General features: G+C 40.9%; 1 protein-coding gene across 5 annotated transcripts in view; it reads left to right on the forward strand.

Annotated features, from left to right (window-relative positions):
• LOC112571335 (serine/threonine-protein kinase D1-like) overlaps nt 1–21,392 on the forward strand; it is a 53,466-nt gene that overhangs the window by 15,358 nt on the left and 16,716 nt on the right. For 4 of the 5 annotated variants that reach the window (XM_025250260.1, XM_025250259.1, XM_025250263.1 and 1 more), the window contains exons 3-7: nt 7,194–7,332; nt 17,653–17,784; nt 18,305–18,447; nt 20,493–20,709; nt 20,876–20,959. In XM_025250260.1, coding sequence (XP_025106045.1) covers nt 7,194–7,332; nt 17,653–17,784; nt 18,305–18,447; nt 20,493–20,709; nt 20,876–20,959 — 715 coding nt within the window. The remainder of the gene's footprint in view (nt 1–7,193; nt 7,333–17,652; nt 17,785–18,304; nt 18,448–20,492; nt 20,710–20,875; nt 20,960–21,392) is intronic. The other variant, XM_025250262.1, reaches the window with a different exon arrangement.

Below are 21,392 nucleotides of genomic sequence, written 5' to 3' on the forward strand. Positions count from 1 at the left end.
TAATAGTTCTGTCTACTTCTGTCTCTTATGTGCTTACAGCTATCATTTATCTCACTGGTTAAGGAGAATTTAAAAAGAAAATGTTGGCTTTAAATGATGATAAATCATGATGATATCTGCATCCCTTACAAGTTTGACAAGAAGAGAAAACCTCAGTACCAGAGAGGAATAAAAAGGCCAGGGTTATCAAAAGAACATCATCCCTGAGAAATAAGTGTAACTGGGATAACATCTAAACCCAAAACAACTCTAACTGTCCATGTGTTTATGACAACCACTTAATCACAAGGACATTTACCAAATATTATAATCCTTGGAAATTTCATACACAATTTTTTTTCTACTGAAAAGGTGTTGCATCATTTATTTGTAAATTTAAAAAAATGCTTATGGATCATTATTGCAGCCAAGCATACTAATGTCTTCTTACCTAGATACTTCACATTTAGACATGCCTGGCAAAAGCTGTGAGCAAGGTGCCTGCATGACATAATATTTAATTTGTTGTGTGTATGTGTGTGTGCACCAATTTTGGGAGAAAGTTTCAAAGTCACTTTCATGGCCATATAAATCTCTGTCAACTTGTCCATCTGACCTGACATCCATGATGGAAAAAGACAGACTATGCATGCTGCATGGCACAGAAAAGCAGTACTTCTGGTTTTGTTTTGTTTTTAAGTGGAGGATTTTCAAGCAGAATCCTGGTCCTTGCTCCAGTAACAGCAAATCCACATTCCACACATTCTGCAGTGTATGTTTGGCCTCTTTACTTGCTTGAAAAGAATCTCTCTCTCTTTTCTTCATTCCTTACTTTCCTCACTGCATCTTAGACTTCATCCTCACCGTGTCTTCTTCTTTCTCCCTCACACACACAGTGCAAAAATACAAATGAAAGGTTCCCCCCACCCCCCATGTGTGTATGTGAAAGAGAGAAATAGGATATGCAGGATGAGAAAACTTTCAGTGGAGCTCATTCTAATATGTGCATGTGTCTCTTTCCTTTTTTCCTTCCGTTCTCCCACATCTGTCTCTATTTCACTTGCTCTTTGTGTGTGTGTGTCATCTTTTGGTAGTTCTTCAAGATGTCATGACAGAACTCTTAGCTTTTTATTTTGACAATGGATTATAATGTTAATATTGATGTGGTTTTTAAATTAGTAATGCTTTTAAAATATTATTTAATCAAGATGTAGATCAAGACTTTTATTCTTTAGGCAAGCTTAGGCAGACCCTAAACAACCAGACTAAAGATTCCATACCTTGGATTTTATGGCTATCCCTTACTTCATCCCACATTATACTGGCTTCATTGTCGCAGTCGTAGTGACACTGTTTACACATCACCCCTAAATTGTGTCATCAAAAGGGGAAATGTGAACTGAATAAGGTTAGCGCATGTGCACCCTGAAAGGAGAAGCACTTGTCTGCACTGAGCCTACTTGTGAGCCTAACAAGAAGTGCAGACCTAAGGCCATTTATTGTAAAGGTTGTCACAATTTATTGGTTTAGTTTCTATACAGATGTGAACATCAGTTCTTTAAACAGAGCAGCAGTCGATGTGCAAAGTTAGCACCGCTAAGGGGATATAATGTACGGCCGTGGTTAGGACAGATGAGAAACTTAAAGATATGCCTGAATGTAATTTGTTTTTAAGTGACTTGATAACACTATTACAGGATATTAATCCCCAAAATATTAGCAAATAAAGCCTTTCCTTTCGTAAGATGCAGTGGTTTGAAAATCGACTTTCTCACCTGTGTCCACACGGAGGTTAAATAAGGGACGTCATATTGGCACACGGGGGTGCTTAATTAACATGAGCTCTCAGTTCACCTACTGGCTGCAGCCGTGACAACCTTAGTGTATCTTATCCTACATTGATTTCATGGATTGACCTCTTTCTGCGCATGTCTGTGTTTGAAGACTTGTAAAATGATACACCTGGATTGAAGGGCAATAGGCTGTAGTGATCATAATTGAATTTGTAAAGCGCACGTTTCCCTGTGGATGCGAGTTCAGTGCGACAGTCGACTGACTGTACAAGAAACGTAAACATCAGCACACAGATGACACCATGGCAAAACATGAACTAAGTCCATGGAATATGTGCATGATTTTATGCAAGACTTCTCCCTGCCTCCCGTCCATCCACCCCCTTTTTTTTAAATCCACTTAAATATTTATATCTACTTTCGTTTTGAATGAAATTTAGTGCTTGCTGAACGAAACATTGAAACTGTCTTTGTAGATCAAATCTAGAAGGGAAAGTAATTAGTCCTGGGCGTCGGGTGCCAACCTTAGCCAATCAGTCTGGCCGCAATCTTATCTGGCTGCCGCCCTGGGCACATGGCGTGCGGCGCGAGGCAGCTCGGTATTGACGGGTGGTCATGACGTTGTCCTCAGACAATAGTGCACAAACATGGCAGCGGTAGCTAGACCGAGGGATTGCCAGGCCGGGTTTGGTTCCAAAGACCGGAAGGTACTCAACCCCCAACAACCCCCAGAAGACCGAGCGAGCTCACGTGCGGACTGCGGTAGCCCGCAAAGAGCGTGACTAGCTGAGGGCCGCCGCAGAGCGACTTGACTGTCGCTGCTGTTGCCGTGGTTGTCGAGAGCCGCCGCCGATACGGTGGGTTCGTTGCAGAAGCCGACGCAAGATGCCGAGGAGAACTCGAGAGAAATCAATGAAGACAGCAAAGGTAGACAAACAGAAGTGGAGCGAAGAATTAGACGCTGCATCTGAGACGCGCAGCCGTGGCAAACGTTGCTGCAGCGCCGTGCTCTGGAGTCGGGTCAGGGCGATGCAGAGGCAGACGACGGAGGGACAAGCTGATTTTCGGTTTACAATTGATTTCTGCCTGTCTCCGAGAAGCAGGGCGAGAGAGAGAGAGAAAAAGCGCGCGAGAGAGAGACACGGCATCAAAGAGCACCTTCGCGCCAGCAGGAGTGGAGGAGGAAATGGAGCTGAGGAAAGTGCAGCACCTCTGTTGATAAAAACACGCAATCGCCAATCACTTTCCCGGTCCCTTCATCCCAGGTGCATATAAACATGTCAACGGCCCGCCATCGTTGCTGGAAGCATTTTGGCTCACTTGTTTGTAGGGGGATTGCGTCAATGTTTCTTTCTTTTCCTTACTTTCTGTTCTTTCCGTTTTGTGCCGGTACACGTCTGCAACGAAGTCGAATTACCTATTCCCATTACAACTGGGCTACACGCTTTAACTGAATTAAAAGTTAGGGAGGTGTAAAAGTCTCTTTTCAATGGGAAACTGTCGAACGCTTGACAAAGTTTTTTTGGTAAAGTCACAGGAAACCGAATGTTTAAGAGCAAACGTTCAGGGCATTAAAAACTGTAGTTAGCATTAAGTTCAGACTTGTTTGCCAATACATTGGAACTTTGGAGCACTTCGGAAATTTGACGCTTCAGCACTTTTACAGGTTAAGAAGAGCTTACAGTGCAATAAACATTTAATTCTGAACTCATGCGATGTTCTGTTACATATCTAGAACCTGAACAAAATGAAACCGTATCACCAAAAATGGTTACGGACGTTATAGGGTGCACCTTTAATATCGCAAGACCCTTCGCATTTTTTTTTTTTTTTTTATTCTGGCACACAAAGGTGTTTGGGTCCAAAAGTGGCAAAGCACAGCAAGCATAGAAAACAGAACAACAACATTTACATTCAGGATGTCACTCTTACACAATTTACTAGCCATGTTCTCGTCAGACACTGTTAAGTACACTCATGTTGACCACCCCTCACTCCAGGTCCCCCACTTGTGCCGGCGTCAGCCAGCATTGTTGTGCGACATTGAAATGGGCGCCGGTTTGTATTCCCGCGCCTTCGTTAGGCAACTTCCCACAATGCTCCCTCCACCACCACCACCACCACCTTTTTTTCAGCACGTGTCAATGAGGTTTCCATTCTCTTTCTGAGCTGGGATCATCGTCTTATAATTATCTCTCGATTGACCATGTGCCTGGGGACTGTCGACAGGTGTGTGTGTGTGTCGGTTTGTCCGCTTTCTTTATTCCAGACCTTTCTGTGTGCTCTTAGTTCTCATTCATCAAAACGGTTTTATGAAGAACGGTTGCCTGAGTGGGGTCATGCACTGGAATATCCCCATCCCTTTTCTCTGACTTGAAGTTGAGGTCATTCTCCTCTTGAAGATGAATAGCCAGCCACAATTACCCCTTCCGCCTCAGAAATAGTTTCATACTTTCCGCTTATGTTTGCGTTAAACCGCCTTGTTCTTTATTATGCCAACATTTTTGGCACTTTTATTTCTACGTGTGCACATTAGCTCTCCGATTTTAAAAGCAGAAATCAAAATAAAATATACATTCAGATTGTTTCGAGTTTTTCTCATGAAGGGGAAAAAGTAGACCCTTTCAACTCTTAAGGACAAGAGTATCGGTTGAGTAGAGATTGCATTGTACACTGCGCCACCTTCTTCATGATTTAAATTTTTTGGTCGGCAGGTACTTTAACAAAGAAAAAAGTTCTGTAGGCTTAACCTCTTTCAACACACCTAATTCAGTGATCGGTCACTTTTTTAAACATCATCGGAAAGGGATTCGTAATGTAAAATTTTCTTCAGCTTCGTAAAGTAATGACAACGATGTCCCCCATCCCTTTTCACCTCTTGCGTTTTTACGTTAGCTTTGAAGCCTTATGGACACGGAGTTTAAGCTTTTGCCCAGGCGCCACTACAGCCCCAAGCTTTGTCTTGCTGTGGCCACAACATCCTGGCTTTGTACTGAAAATAGATTTGATAAATGCGAACCAGGTGCTGACGAATGTCAGAAGTGACATTGTTTTTATGTCATTTTGAGAAATAAATCATGGAGGAGCACTGACCCAAGACTTTTGCAAAAGTGCTATTTAGTGCTTTATTCATCTCGTTATTTCTGTTTGCTATATATTTTTTAACAGTTGCTGGTTAACAGGAGAAAATCCGCGAAAAGAGCATTGGAGAGAAAACGAGACATACAGCTAAGCAGGTAGACAGGGTTTAATCTTCATCTGATTTACAACTATACTATATTTTAAAAATGACTTTCTCAAGCGTATGTTTGCGAACACACTTGTCGAGGCGGCCCGAGTTAGTGTTATCTTAATTCCCCTCCCTCCCAAAAAAATCCCAACCAAGCAAAGCTTGTCTGTCTGAAAAGAACCTTTCATTGCTTATCAATACAGTTTCGTATTTGGATCTGCCGACCAGAATGTTTTACTCCTGTCCATGCTTCACAGAAACCCCGAGTCTTTTGTTATTTTTCGGTTCACAGATGCAACTTGAGAAGTACATTGATCTTAAAGATCGTTCGTAACCGGACGGATAAGGGTGGACGTTTGACAAAGTTTGGCAAAGTTTTTACACCAGCAAAACAAAGCAAGACAAAAAAATTTGGTCAAAGATAAAAGATGCGTATAACTTGTACTATATTCCAAACGTAAGTGTCTGGAACATATTTGTTTTGTGTTTATTCCTTGTTACTCTTCGAAGAGCATAGGGAAGCAACAGCACCTCGCCAGCGGACCCGGTTTTGGGCAGCCTCCCTTAGTTGGGTCCATGTGATTCCGAGGTCCTTTGCCTCGCAGTTTACTGTTCTTTTCCAAGTCTGGTCTCCATACTCCCCTCTTCCCTGAGGATTCCAGTCGTACCTGCCTAGCAATGGTGTCAGCTGGTTTGCGCAGGATGTGTCCTATCCATCCCCATTTGCGCTTTTTGATGTCTTGGCTAGTGGCATTCTGGTTGGTTCTTTTCCACAGGCTGCTGTTGGAGATCTTTTCAGGCCAAGTTATGCCCAGAATATGGCATAGGCATCAGCTGGTAAAGGTTTCGAGCTTGTTGTTGATGGTTGAACCATACAGAAGGACTGCCTTCACATTGGTGTTGAAGATGCAGGTCTTACTGCGGAAGAATAATGCTCGCGAGTCCCAGATGGTGCTGTGCGTAGACTGTTAAAAGCATGCCTGGCCTTGTTGATGCAGCTTTTGATGTCATTGTCCACGCAACTGTTCTTGTCGACAATGCTCCCCAGATATGTGAAGCGGACTGTTTCCAGGATGCTCTTTCCTTGAAGTTGGATTGGGAGTTCCTGCTTGTTGATTCTCATTACTTCGGTCTTCTTTCTGTTGACCTTTAAGCCAGTTTTCTCTGCTTCCTCCTGCTAGCTTGCTCAGTTTTGTTTGTGCATGCTGCTGCCGATGAGATAGGAAAGCCTAATGTCATCTGCAAAGTCCAGGTCTTCTGTTTGGTGAAGGTCCACTGGATACCGGTGTTGTTGTCCTGGGTTGTCTTGCGCAGAATCCAGTCTATGACCGCCAGGAAGATTGTTGGTTGATAATATGCAACCCTTTCTTACGCTGGTTATCATTACGAAAGGTTTAGTGAGTCTGCCATTGTGGATAATTTGGCATGACGAGTTTTCGTACAACCCCTAGATAATGTTTATGAGCTTAGGTGGAATGCCACAGTGGATCGTCAGCCTCCAGATGACGTCCCTGTCTACACTGTCAAATGCCTTCTCAAAGTCCACATAAGTTATTCAGAGGGAGGATTGCCACTCAATAGACTGCTCAATGATGATACGGAGGGTGGCAATGTGGTCAGTGCATGAGCTATCGTGGCTAAACCTTGCTTGTTCTGGTTCAGTCTCTTGTCTGCCTGGAACATTGTACCTCTAAATTCATGAAACACGTGTGCGCACATAGGCATGTACACATAAATACACGTGCGTATGCCTGTATTGACACAAATATTACTTGTGACGAGTGTTACTTGCATATGAGTAAATGCTCAAAAGCTAACTGCAGATTGGGAGACTAGAGTCATGGATATGAGTAGCTGGCGAGGGGGAAAATGTAGTCGTTCCTTTTCTCAGCAGTGATTACTTCTTCCTGTGAGAACTGTACACATTAATCACCATCAGATTATACGCTTCTGTTTTGTGATGCACATAGCTAGTTAGCATACCATAACATTTACTCTGTGCTGCCTTGTAGTGTTAACATACGCATGTATCGGTAATTGTCGTGGAAGTGGTAGAGCTAAGTAGAGATACGTCCGGCGGACGCCCAAGCCAGCTAGGTACAAGTGCATGTGAGGGTCAGGTCCACTGCATTGCCGTGTATTCCAGCAGCCCGCTAACGCTGCCATTCATTAGCCGTTGTTTGGTGTTTCAGTTTCCGGAGCACCGCTTCTACAACCTAGTGGATAAAATACTCCTCTTCAAGCACGATGCCTTCGATCCTAACATACTGCAGATCATCTCAAATCTGGTGGAAATTAAAGAGGGCTGTTTGGTGGAAGTGGTTCTTTCAGGTAAGGAATTTTTGTTTTCTTTTTGTGACATGCCTGTCCGATTTATCACACATGGAAGTCTTTGCTCTGTTAGGTATTGTTGTATAAATACTGCTCGAATTTCAGAACATCTCGATGTGCGGTTAATAAAATTTATTACCCAGAACATGGCTGATTTGTAGTTGACGTTGATTGTATTATAGTAGACAATATTTGGTAAGAACTTCAAAATGTGGCGTAAGGAAAAAAGAATAAGGCGAGAAAATATTGTCACAAGAAGTCCGATAAATGAACGATTACTCCAAGATTTATTTCTTTTATTTACACCCTTTCATGTTGTGTGACGTCATCGCCATCGATCAAAGGTCACGCGCAATTTTAAGAATCAAGAGAAAACAGACCGATTATTTTTACTTTTTATTTGTTTTGTAGTGTATGGAGGAAATATTCTTCAGTTTTAGATTTTCTGTAATTTTTGTGTTGTATGTAACACAAATATCACTTCATTTTGTGGTCGGAAAATTGTTTCGATAAAAGTTAATCGATTACATTGTTTGCTCATTGGTATTTATAGAAGCATCAGCAATGTGTGCGTAATTTTTTCCCCCCGCCTATGATTTAGTACTAATCAAAGTAAGTCATAATAATATTATTACTTTTGAAGATCTAGTGGATGATGACAACGATTATTATAAAGGCGATCTTGTACTTTTGTACTTTATATGTTGACATAGAGATTATGTAGACAAAAGTCGTGGAAATGATGTTATCAGCAATACATTAGAAGCAGCTGGGGTCTGGGACTTTTTCCAGCATAGTCTCGGATATAACATTATACCTTTTTTTTTTTTATCTTATAGAGTACTTCCTGCCTCAAAGTGTAACATTCTCGAAAGATCGTCCTGTGTACTTTAAGCACACACAAAGATTAGCGTATGGCTCGTAATAGAACATGCTATGCTTCGTTTGTGAGAAAAAAGTCCTCTCTACAATATGCTCTCCCTCTAAATCGCTTTGTCGTAAGATGTTCTTTATAAATATTTTCGGGATAAAAACACGTTTAGAAATTGATGCCCTGAAATGCCTCAGAAAAGTATGTTCATGCATGACAGCGCATTGAAAACAGTCATTATTCAAGTGCAACGATGATCTTTAGAACTCAAGAAAGGAAAATAAAACTAAAGGTAATATAGATGGCAATTCATGTCAATTTGAGGCGACAGTTATTTAGGTGACCGCAAAGAATGGATCTTGGTTGGGTGCTGCTGTGCTGTCTGCCCGCGGCGCAGGACGACGTGAAGAAGTCAGACGACGTCTTGAAGACTCAGCAAGTTCTGGATTTGCTTCGCCGTGGGTTTCAAGGATGTCGGTGATCTCTCACCCCTACACTGTAGCCCTGTCTTCACTTTCTAGAAGAACAATCATGCTGTGACTGATTTTACCAATTCTTTTTAAATCCATATATATTTCGAAGTGGTTCTGGCGTCGCTGGTTCTGGTTTCCTTGTCCGGAATCGTTGGAAAATCTGCGCTGTAACGTTCGTGCACGTGCAGGTCGTGACGCCTACCTAGCAAGCAGTTGAGGTGAGGTGCGCTGCAAGATGCGCGACAATGAACAAGAAGCGCTTTGTGATCAATAGGATGCGCATGCAGACGCTGGATGCGGCTGGTGCTGGGTCCTTACAGCAGTTAGCACCGTCCAGATACTGTCTTCTCTGTACAATGTCTTCAGGTATTCTCTGCAGATGGGTCAATATCTTGGGAGTAGTTCGAATGTTAAGTAGTAATCGCCAATTGACGGAGGCTGTGGTTGTAAGTGGTGCGGAGCGGAAACTTTCGTTGGGAAGGTTTCGGTTTACGTTCCTTACTCAGACGTAGCGAAGACTAGTTCTTTCGTGTTGCACTTCGCAAAGACTTTTTTTTTTTTTTCTTGTTTGTTGATTTTTCTTGGTGTGTCTGCCTGTACTCGACACACTTGAAACGACAAGTGATAATCCTCTTCTTTTGTAGTAGTAAAAGAGACACATTGTTTTTAAAGGGCCGGCTGCTTTGCCGTGATAATTCCCTACTTCCCTACTCGTCTTCCTTTACAAAATCACGATACTCTCAGTCCTTGTTACTTGGTTCTTTTTTGTGATTTTTATTTGTATTGCGTATTTGTTTTTGTTTTTTTATTCGTCATCGGTACTTTTGTTTCTCCTTCCTTTATTCACATGTTGGTTTTTTTGTTTGTTTGTTTGTTTTTTGTTCTTCTGTCCCTCGTAAGTTGCCCATGTCTTGTGCATGCTTCTTAGAAGTGCGAGTATGCGTTATATAAATGTTGCGTTTATTATTAATACCTTCATTGCTGGTTCGGCGTAAAACATCAATTCCTTCTCCCCCCCCCCTCCCAACCACTTGGTGATCAGTCTTTTTATTACGGGATAGTTATTAAAATCGTTCTGCTGGTGAGGATCATGCTGCACATTTTGAAGCTTGCTTAATTGCATTCGAAGTGCATTGTCTGAAAACGATGTTGACAACGTGACTGGTCCTCATGGCGCTTTAAAGCGGCGTTCATCAACCACTTTCCTTGCTTTTCCTTTGCTTCATAAAAATATATTTCTTGGGAACAAAATCTTCATCCTCTCGTGCACTGCAATCCATGTCAGCAGCGCCATTGAAATCCACTTCCATCCGCCCACAATTCTGCGAGAGGCACCTCTAGGAAGTGACCATATCTCAGGCTGAATGTAAACAGCGAATCCTTCCTTTAAAAAAAATACACCCTTTCCCCCGAAAAAAACCTAAAGCTCAACACTTGCGTGCTGGCCAACGCACACCAAACATTTGGCGATTCTGAAGAGTCCCTTGAATAGACTGCTAATGGAGGCTCTCTGCTTCCTGTGCCCTTCATTTCACACCCTTCAATTTTTTTCCACCCGAACGCCTTGTGGTTAATTTCATAAGAAAGCCGCGAAATGCGAATTACAGTGAAATCGCATGATGGTGCGAAAGGAAGCACTTTGGTTACGGCAAGTTAGGTTTTTCTAGTTAGCTGTGAATGAAAGTCGTGATGTTTGATGAAGCCAGCCGTAAGTCTGTGTGCACGATGCATTTTATTGTATTTACATTGTGGAAAATTTGCAGAACTCTTGCGTTTTGTCTTTCTTGCTGTGAATTAGCACTTTTGGGTGGGTTTTGTTTAATGAAAGAAGAGGCGGCAGTGAGCGAAAACAAATGAGCAGGAAGATGAAAAGAAGAAAGAGTAAGCTGAACAGAAGGAGTTAGTTGTCACCTCGCTGCATTGAAAAATACTGCATTAATGGTTTGAACACAGTGTTTCAATATCTGTATATTCCTGTATGTACATGTGTTGCTATTACGATTTACATTTTGATGGTAATATGAGAAAGCGTTCACATACTTATAGAATGCGTTGATTTTCCCGCTAATTTGTCCCGTGTCCCTTTTTTCTTGCTATTCGCCAATGTTGAAGCTTAGTTCATGGAGCCTTCACAGAGTCAGTCTTCTATGTTTAGTTTAGAGGAAAGTGGCAAAACACCTATTTATGGAGTAAAAGTGAGGAGAAAACTGGAATACACGGAAAATCATCAAACGGTCTTCTCCATATAAAAGACGGTAAATGAAACTTTGTGAAAGATCTTTTTGCGTTACGAACATGACATAAGTGCCTGTTTTTGCACCATCGTCATTAACACCATCTTCACAACTTCCATACTAATAAATATAATAGAAGAAAAATTTACATGAACACTGAGAGACGGACAGACCAGTTGAGAGAGACAGGTGGGCAGAGATTATCTTAAAGGGGACTAGAAAACGATAGATATGATAATAAAATGATAGATATTGATAGTTTATAACACAGACCTGAGAGGGTTTGTAAAGGTCAACATGTTTCTGTACTATTTTGCGAAAAATAAACAAATAACCCTAGTTCATGACGTAGTGAGATAGCCATTTGACAAGAAAAGTGTGGAGCGATACTGCGGACTGTTAGCAGTTTTCCGACTGGTCGACATGATCTTGCAGTCTGTAATATCTGCAGAACCATAACGGTTACGGGAAACCTCCTCAGTCACCAGTTCGCTCAACTGTTCATTACTGTGGTCTGGTTCGAAATTTTATGACAAGATCTCTTTATCCATGATGTTGGCGTCTGGCGACCGCACTTAGACACTTAAAATGAATATTTTTGTCGGAAGAGAGCCGAAGACTGCATTTGACAATAAAGCGAGTTGACCTCCATGAACTGACCTGTTTTAGACTCGAGTGTAAGTAAACGGTTCTTTTGAGACCCCAAATTTTGAACGGAAACGATTCAGCACGTCGCACTTAATTATATTATATAAGCCCAACTTGTTAGTTGCCTGGCATGTTCCTTTTAGAGTGGTTGAGTGGGCGAGTGAGATTATCTTGATGATTTCGATTTTATGTGACGTAATTAGTCAGTAATGGGACACGTGAGACTCTGCTTTTGTGTTGTGTGTGGTGGTGGTGAAGGTGGTGGTGGGGATGACTGTGTAGGTGGGGAGATGGGAGGAGGCTTTTTAATTGATTACGTCAGAACACGACGGCTACTTCCAGAGAAGAACTGCAGACAGCAGCAAAACGAAACTGAACAAAAGTTTGAGCCTCGCTGAGCCGTTACATTTAAACCGGTCCCAGACGTGCAAAGTGAAAGGCCGCCTCGCCGCACCAGCCTTGTATGCTCGGCAGTTGATGCAAATTTATGGCAGCCGGTGGCTGCTTAAAGTACGCGTGTTCGGTAAAACTGCGAGCTTCCTGTGTAATCGATCCATTGCTGGCGTAGAAAATCACAGAGAACATTTAAGCGCACTTTCTCGCAGTAAGTAGAGCTATAACGCTTGAGCCACTTAAGATGCAGCAGAACCAGACTGCAGCAGGCACGTGCCAACTGCGACACGCGACTTGAGGTGGTCGTCAACAGTTTCGGTGGAGCTGGCTGTCTTGGGGTGGGCTCTTTGTGGCCGCTGTTGTACTTTTTGAGGGCAAGAGTTCTGATCACCTGATCTCACCACAAACCGAGGCTGATAGGACTTGGGGAGGGTGGTAACGGAGATTGTCATTAACGGCATTATCGCCCATACTGGCATCAACTGCTTCATCGGTCTTGCTGACGTCAGCACGTACGTGCCGTGACTGATTCGGGTGTAACCACAAGGAAGGTATTAGGGACACTGGCCTATTGTCAAGTCCGCCGAAGGTTAATCAGGACCTAGGGAATAATGATGATGATGATGGCCGTCATGGTGACTAAAACCCATCGCGTGGCAGACTTCGAGAGTTGATGGGGACACGAAATTTCGGCTTTGCAAAGAATGCTTGTTTAAATTATATAGTTCTAATAAAGAGAAATAAATGCTTGCATGTGACCAATTAAAAAGCAAAAAAGTTACTGGAAACGCCGCCGTAACAGATATAATACAACCTGATGTATAAACTTGTGTAGATGTGTGTGGATGTGTTTAAGTATGCCTGCATGTGTGTGCGTTTATGAGTTTTATATTATTGAGTGAGAGAGAGAGAGTGTCCTTGTGTGTAGGCGTGCACGTGTAAAAGATGATCTTGGGAGCTATAGCAGTAAACGAGAGTTTGTGCTAAACACCTAAAATTATAACTGGTAAAAGTTACTAGCAAGGCCTTTTCGCTGTCTCCCTCTCCGAACTTATTCGAAGGGAAAAACCATGCATACAAATGAGTCACTTCCTATCGGACAAGAAGGTTAAGTGTGTGTGAACCCAATAATTAAATCAGTTTATAATCACTCTGAACCCCTGATATTACTGTTCTCCCTTTATTAAGAATTCACTCGTTATGTAGGCAGCACAGAGCTGATTCAGTTTTAGTTGCCGCATGGTAGTACCGCTCTCCTTATCACCCTTTCTTACTTTTTTCCACCTACTCTTTTAATGTCGAAGATTTTCAAACCCGAAATTGTAACTATGAGGTCACTACCTATCGCTGATTATTTGTTTGGAGAAAGCACTGCTTGCGTGGGCATAACATGCACGATCTCGGTTGTTTACTGCGCATTTCATTCATAAATAACTGTTCTAACATGGCCTCACTCACTCGTGAACGTTGGCCAGCCGGCGTCCGCCTCAAGCTGTCAACTTCTCTCCTTTCTCCCGTCTAGCAGATGGCAGCCACCTTCTCACCCACTTCCCAGGCTAATAATCCACTTCCTCCCAAGTACGCAAGGGCTAATGATACCCTGTATTCACTTTCAAACCACGAATTAGTTTAGTTCGTAATACAGTAGTTGGGTCGGGGAAAAAACTTCAAGAAATTTTGTGAGAGATAATAAATAGCTTAAATTACTTCTCAGTTTACCCCCACCACTTTCTCGCTGTGCGTGTATGTGATAGAGAGGGTGCATGCCATGAGTTTGCAGAATTACAGCTATTTTGCTGTACGAGCTGGAGCCGAGAAGTATTTGCCGAAAATAGACAAAGATTTGCTGTACAAAATCACAGATATCGTTCGTTCTTGCCGAGAACTTCAGTGGCCGTGACTTTTGCTTACAGCCGTTCATCGATGCTGCCTCTCCTTGCCATTATGACGATAACAAGCGAAAGTCTTTGAAGGGCAGAGGCTTTAAATTTTTAAACATTTAAAAAGTCCTACTATTCTCTTACAATATTAGTTCTTGTTAATTCAGGCAACAGGCAGTCATGCGTGTAATTATAATAATCGTGTGATTTATACAACGCATACTCACGCTCACGAAGGAGCATGCTCTCGGCGCTGAAAAAAACATGGACATAGTACGAAGGACTGAAGGAGAAACAATTATGCAGACAAATAACAAAAGAAGACGCAAAGAGAATTGGGGACGGTTAGGATGGTTGGTGTCATAAATTTGCAGAGGAGAACGAGCAGGCAGACTAGTCAATTGACTATAATCACTGCCATTGGCAACTAAGTTGATTGGTGTTAGGAGTAATGCTCATGGAACAGATGTCTTTTTAATGCGCTTTTAAAGGATTCGATGGTGGGTAGACGGCGTATATGGAAGGGAAAAGAGGTCCACTGTTTTGAAGTTGAAACCTAGGGGTACATAAGTTGGCAGAAAGTAATTTATGTTGAGACTGTGAACAAAAGCGATTATGTCTGCTTAGATTTTTCCTACTTTTGAGCTTATGGCATGTTGGGCCATATTGTGATTGTAGTAAGCCATGCAGACTATATATATTTACGTTTTTGAGTTTCCTACATGGGCTGCTGCGAATGTTCTCCATGATGAATGGGTGTACATCATCGCCGAAAGTGTGGCATGACTGCGTTGCGTGCCTTCGTCTGTCGGTGTCAGGTTTTACCTGATTCCACAGCTGTTATTGATTATTGCATTAACACGGGATACGAATGACGTTTCATCTAGCATCCTGTAATTCGTGAGTTCTTTCTTTGCTGTCCTTTTATAAGACCTGGCACATATAACATCATCTTCACTTTACAATATTTTTCTTCCAGCGAGAGATAGCTTTCAGTTCTTCGGGAAGCCTCACATTTTTGTTTACAGACATTTTTGTTTCTTCCTTTTCTTTTTTCGAAAGTCAAAGTCTGCTTCCTCGTCCACGTTTAGCCGCGTCAAACCAAAGAAATGGCGAAAAGCGAATGTAAAGCAGTCGTTTCCGGTCTGGTGTACATGCGGGAAACACCCCGCGTCTGCTTTTATTCACTCCTGACTCAAGGCGTTCGGATATTCTTGTTTACCCCCTCAGTTCTGGGATATATGCTTTACTATCTAGTCCGCGATTTTTCTGTAAATGCCTTTTATAATAAAAAGTCGTTGCTGTTTTGTATGATTCTCACGGTTTACAAACACAAGCTGTAGTGAAAGTTAAGCATTGAAATTATTGCGCTGTTTATAATCGCTTAACATCTGTGAACTGTTAGGAAGAGTGAAGGTTGAGTTTATTTCGCAAACTCTGACAGCGCATAGATAACACCGACATTAGATTATAGTGTATTGGATAATACTGGTCTGTGACCACAAAAAACTCTACAAGCAGTACTGTGGCTGTGTGTACAAGATAAGTGGTTTCTTCTTGCCAACACATCAGCACTTAGTATCGGATGATGTCTTGAAGATCACAGGCGCGTGTTTTGAGATACACATCCGTCTCAGATACGAAATACACAAGTCAAAGTGCATAACCGTCATGCGAGGTTATCATGCATAGATCAGCTGATGGTAATAGCTGTCTTTGTTCTGTTTCCGCGGACTGTGGTCGGTTGTCATGTCTGTTAGACCAGTATAAGAGCCCTCTTTAAGAGAACCCGAGAGCTCGGAGATTTGCTCTTTTATCTACATATCAATGGGCGACAAGTTTAGGTTTCACTCAGTAAGTTTCAACCACAGTTCTGTCAAAAAAAATGGCTTGATTGAATTTTAATAAAATAGCAGTATTTTAGTCCATATTTCTTCAGTTTCTTGAAATTTCACATTCAAGTGCATGTACATACAAACTAATCCGAAGACCGAAACGTTACGCTGATAACAAGAAGTCATCAGCTGATGTCCTGATGCCACCTGATGACATAAGCCAAGATTGGTCTGCCACTGATTCCTTGAATATTATATTTTTAGACCTATCAGACATGCATGCAGAGAAACAAAAAGCGAATACGATTATCAGAATGACAGAGGCCATGAAGTTGAAGCCAATCTATGTTGTGAAACTCTCTCCTCCCGAGGCCAGCGTGACTGCAGGATAAGCGGCGAATAAAACAAACCGGATCAGTATGATTTTCGAATCATCGGATCAGCAGCCGAATAGCAAAAGTTGTAGTTCTAAGATTTAAAAAGCAACCTTGTCCATTTTCCAGCAAGTGCACTTTCGAGCAAAGCTGCCAGAGGGTCGAATGTGACCAAAACATTTCAAATCTGATGATTGCTGACTCAGAGTTGTCTTCCTTGCACAAGCTGCAGACGACATTGAGGAATGGATAATATTAGCGTGTTGCAGTCGCGTTGGGAGGCCTCCAGTCTCTAATTTTTGGAAAAGATCATGGCATTTTACGACCAGCTGACACTTTCAGTTCATTTACTCAATCAGTCGACTCAGCCGTTTGCCAAATCGACTACCGTTCGAAACGCATCAATCAAGGGTTGAGTCGAACTCTCGAGATCACGATATGTGAAAGGCGAGCAAGAATATATATATTTTCAGTTTTTTTTTCTCCAAAGACACAAAGATGCACCTAAAAAGATGCAAGCAAAAAAGTACGAAGCAACCTCAAGATCTCTTTTATTTATTTTTTAGATTAATTTTTTTAATGGTTTTTGTCTGGTTTGAGAAGCTGGTAAGACAATTTCTTGCCCAGTCAGGTGGTCAAGTTGACTGGCCCCTGGTATGATATGTCCAGCCACATAGCAGCTATAAAGGTACACTTTATACTTGGTAGTCATTCAGAAGTAATCGATGGTATCTTATATAAATAGCACACTAGAATGATAAAAATGTTGAAAGAAAACCTCTGTTCCTGTATGTGCAAGGCAGTTTACACTATCAAGGCAACAAATTTAAGCTTTTTAGGAGAAATTAATTTAAAAATTAATTTTGCCAAAGTTAGGTTGGGACTAGGGGAATTCAATCACAAGAAAGGCTTCTCACATTATTTATCGTTAAAGTGTATGCGATTGTATATATCTATATATATGTAGAGAGAGAGAGAGCATATATGTGAGAGCACACGTGTGTTTCCATGTACATGTGCATATGTGTATACATATATATAGACATTTCTTGTATGGATTTTTTCTACTAAAGTCATGGGAGAGACATTGTTTTTTGTTTTTGTGAACAAAAAATAAAGTGATAGAAATAAAAAGAAATGTTTGCAGCAGTTCTCTGATATCCTTTGACAGAAAACAGCACATATATTTTTGTCCTGAACACAAAACAATGATATGAACATGTGAACTTTAAACCATTTAGTTTCAATTTTAGTGCTGTTTGGTCTTTTCCCTTTTTCCAATTTTACTTTCCTAGTTAATTGGATGGTGTTCCAATAGTGGTGTTGATACAGACTTGAATTTTAACCATTCGTGCTTTTGTATTTAAGTTTTCACCTAGCTGCAAGAGGCAAGTACATCACTGATGAATGTAGATCTTATTAATTGCTTATAGAATGTTATTAACAATGAAATGATGTCACCTAACACTAGTAGGAGCAGTTTCTGATGACATAAGAAAAAACTGTGGACTATAATATTTTTTATATAGTTAACAGCTTTTTTTAAAAAAGAAACCTTAGAGCTTAAAATAACAACAACATATGTTTGGTTTTTTTTTTTTTGCTTGTGTAGCACAAGCAACCATGGAGGACCTGCAAATCCGCCCTCATCTGTTATTTGTGCATTCTTACAAGTCACCACATTTTTGTGACTTCTGTGGCGAGATGCTTTTTGGTCTTGTCAAACAGGGGCTGAAATGTGAAGGTAATTCTATGTGTATGTGTGTTGGGGGTTGGTGTGTGCATGTGTGCCCTTTAACATGCATGTGTTTGTGCATTTCCATTTATGAATGCAAACCCAAGAGAGTAGTTGCCAAACTCTGAAGTCTTGTAAAATGTCCTTAAAAAGATCTGAAAAGCAAAAATAGCTGGCGTGGCACAATGCATAATTTAAGATTTCCAAGTAATTTGAACATGCAGCAACAAACATTTTACTGAATATATTTACTTGAACTGAAAAAAGATTCTTATGATAAACCATGCGCCATTTGAAATTAGTTATCTAAAACCTGGAATCTAATAACCTGAGTGACTCATTAATCTAATTAATATTTTTTATGTTGAAAATCTTTAATCCACCTTAGCTGTCCTTTTATTTTATTGGTAGGGTAAATTCTCTGCTCTGACTCTTAGGTTTTAATGCTTTGGAAAGGAAGTTTTGGTGAGAGATGTGAACCCTAACATCTTGTAGCTTTTATACTTTGTCTTTCACTTGATCTTTGTAGGCTGTGGAATGAACTTCCATAAGCGATGTGCTTACAAGATCCCAAACAACTGTGCACGCGATCGCTATCGACGGCATTCTTCATCAAATGTCTCCTTCACAATCCCAACCAAGGCTGAAACACCCACCGACAATCATGTGCAGGTAGGTGGTTTTTGAAAAGACTTGGACTGACCAATTTGTTACTGATTCTGTATATCATTAATACTGTACTTATGTGACTAAAATGTCTTCATTGCTTTTATTAATTGTTTTATTTTATTGTCTAGGAGCCTTATACATTCATAAATAGTGGCTGGGTACCATCTAAGAAAGATGTTTAAATATCAGTGACAGGGCATAGTTCAGTAAAAGACAGTATTTCCCTAAATCTGGATGAATACCCACCAAGGCAGTATCTACAAATATCACAAAAACGGACATCTGAAATGTACATGGGTGTCTTGTCAAACATTTACTGGCTATTACAGACATCAATCCCTCCTTGTCCACTGGCATTGTCCTAGACTGCCCCAATGACCAGCATAGTGAATATTTTACTTGCCATTATCATATCACTGCACGTCACAATCAGTCTGCCATCCCCATCACAGTACATAGACAGCTCTCCCCAGAATTCTTACCTCCTCTGTGACACTGACAGTGATTTTGTTTCAGTTCTTGTTGTTGTTTTTTGTTTTTGTTTTTTTATTTGTCTGCTGTGTTTAATTGACCATTTACATTCTGATCCATTGACTCAGTTCTGTTGTCGGCTTTCAAGGCTCAACCCTTTTTGGTTCAAATAGCTGCCTCTGCAACCAGTCTCAGACTGTGTTGTCAATGGTTCCTATTTCTCCCATCCCTTTTCCAGTCCTCAAGTCCTCTAATGAGTTGTTACCTTTCTTTTCTCACACCTGAATTACTGCAACTCCCTTTTTGCTGGCCCCCCTCTTACCGCACTCTACACTCTTCAATGCATTCAGAATGCCACTGCCTCTCTGGTGGTCCAAGTACATAAAACTACCCTCTGCTCACTTCACTGGCTGCCTGTATCACTTACAAACTGAACTGCCTTGGCTATAAATGTCTCATCACTGTGTTCCTGATTACCTTTCTTCCTGCCTCACCCAACAGACTCACTTTTTCCCACTTCAGCTGTTGATACACTCTGACTTCACATTCCCTGCACTATGCTATGCTGTCCAGCGAGCCTTTGCATACAGTGGTCCTTCTGCTTGGAGCTGTCATCTCTTGCTGCTCTGTCAGGCTGCCTCTTAAAATGGTTTCAAGTGGGTTACTTTAGAGTTTAGACTCACCTCTTTAATTCACCTCTTTGAAAATTACCAACACCTTGAATCATTTTTATGGGATCAGTGCATTTGAAAAATCTTATCAACTTAACATATGCAGACATTGTCAAGACTACAAGCAAATGAGAGCTGTGATCATATATTAATCAGCCCTGTTTCATGGACATTTGTGAGATCATGGGTTTGACCTCTTTCTGTGTACAGCAGTGTTTGTAGGCTTGTCTCAATAATGGGGAAAAGGATGATATTCACTAAAGTTCCCAGAGATAGTATCCTTCGCTGAGCTCAAAACGGTGATTTGGGGAAAAAAATTGTGCACTCTTGTGGACATCAAAATACAAGATCTTTTTGACACAGTCATTTAAAATATGTGCTCTGTATGGTTTGAGAAACTATTAATGTTGTGATGATAATAAGTCATGAGCGCAGACTTTCACAAATGATAAATGTAAAAGAGAAAATTGACGATTCTGTTTTTGTTTATTTTATAGAAAATCTGGACTCTGGCCTTTGATAGGAATTATTCCGAAAACCAGTCTTTTTGACATTTTTGTGTACTTGGACTCTTGCTAGCTATGACATGAATGAGTGATCACTTGTATTGAGTGTAGGAGTTGTAAAATTAGAAATGTAAAAGGTTAGGAAATGTAGAGAAACTTATAAAGAAGATTATAAAAATAACACCATGTATTTTTTTGGTGCTTTTTTTTTTACTTAATACATCAAACGTTCCTGTTCCTGTACTTTCATTATGCATGTAGCTGAATATAAATAAAAAGCAACTTCTTTAAATGCACAGCTACAATTTTATGAAGAGGTTTTTTTTGTAGCATCATTTCTTTGACAGTCAGTGAGTCTTGATTAGCAAGTTGTCATAACTTTAGTTAATTCTCTTTCTAGAATCTTCTTTCAGTACCTACCCATTGTACCCCACCGTCACCTGGAGGTGGACGATCAAAATCTTGGAGTGGTCGGCCTCTGTGGTTGGAACGAGAGTTTGCCAATCGTATCAAGGTGCCTCACACCTTTGTGGTACACAATTACACACGTCCCACAATTTGTCAGTGGTGCAAGCGGCTTCTTCGAGGTCTCTTTCGTCAGGGAGTACAGTGTAAAGGTTAGTCACGTTGCTGGCAAAGAAAACAGTAAGATTAATGGGAGAAAAATAATAGCTGAATTAGTTTTGACGTTTTTAAAAGTAGTTGGTTACATTTAATGCTTGTTTTATATATATATACATTTTTTGTTATTCCCCAGTATGATATTAAGCTGATTTTTTTCAGACTGCAGGTTTAACTGCCACAAGAAGTGTGCCACCCAGGTTCCAAATGACTGTGCAGGTGAAATGTCCTATAATGTTGCAGAAGGTATATGCCTTTTTTGACAATGACTGTGTGCTTACCATCACACACACAAATGCATGTGCACTTGCACAGGCACTTTCATCTTTGCAAGTAAACATAGACAGAGACCACAAACAATATTAACACATTTCTTCTCCCTTCCCTTCTACTTTTCTTTTATTCGTGACGTGCTTCTTTCTCTTCTCCTTTTTTTAAAAATGCATTCAATTCTTTCCTTTCTTTCTGCATCTCCTTCTGCTACCATTACTTCCCTGGTAAATCAGGTACCCACTTTTGGTGGAAAGCTACTGGGTGGGCAGAGGGAGTTAATCCAGCCCAAGCCTTGAACCAAGGATCAGCAGCTTTCCAGCTGAACACACTAATCCTCATCCTTTGGAACCTCTGTAATTTTCAAAGAGTAATAATTGAAATGACCTTAAGATAATTTTTTTAATAA

Source organism: Pomacea canaliculata, linkage group LG8, assembly GCF_003073045.1.
Source record: "Pomacea canaliculata isolate SZHN2017 linkage group LG8, ASM307304v1, whole genome shotgun sequence".
Taxonomy (NCBI): domain Eukaryota; kingdom Metazoa; phylum Mollusca; class Gastropoda; order Architaenioglossa; family Ampullariidae; genus Pomacea; species Pomacea canaliculata.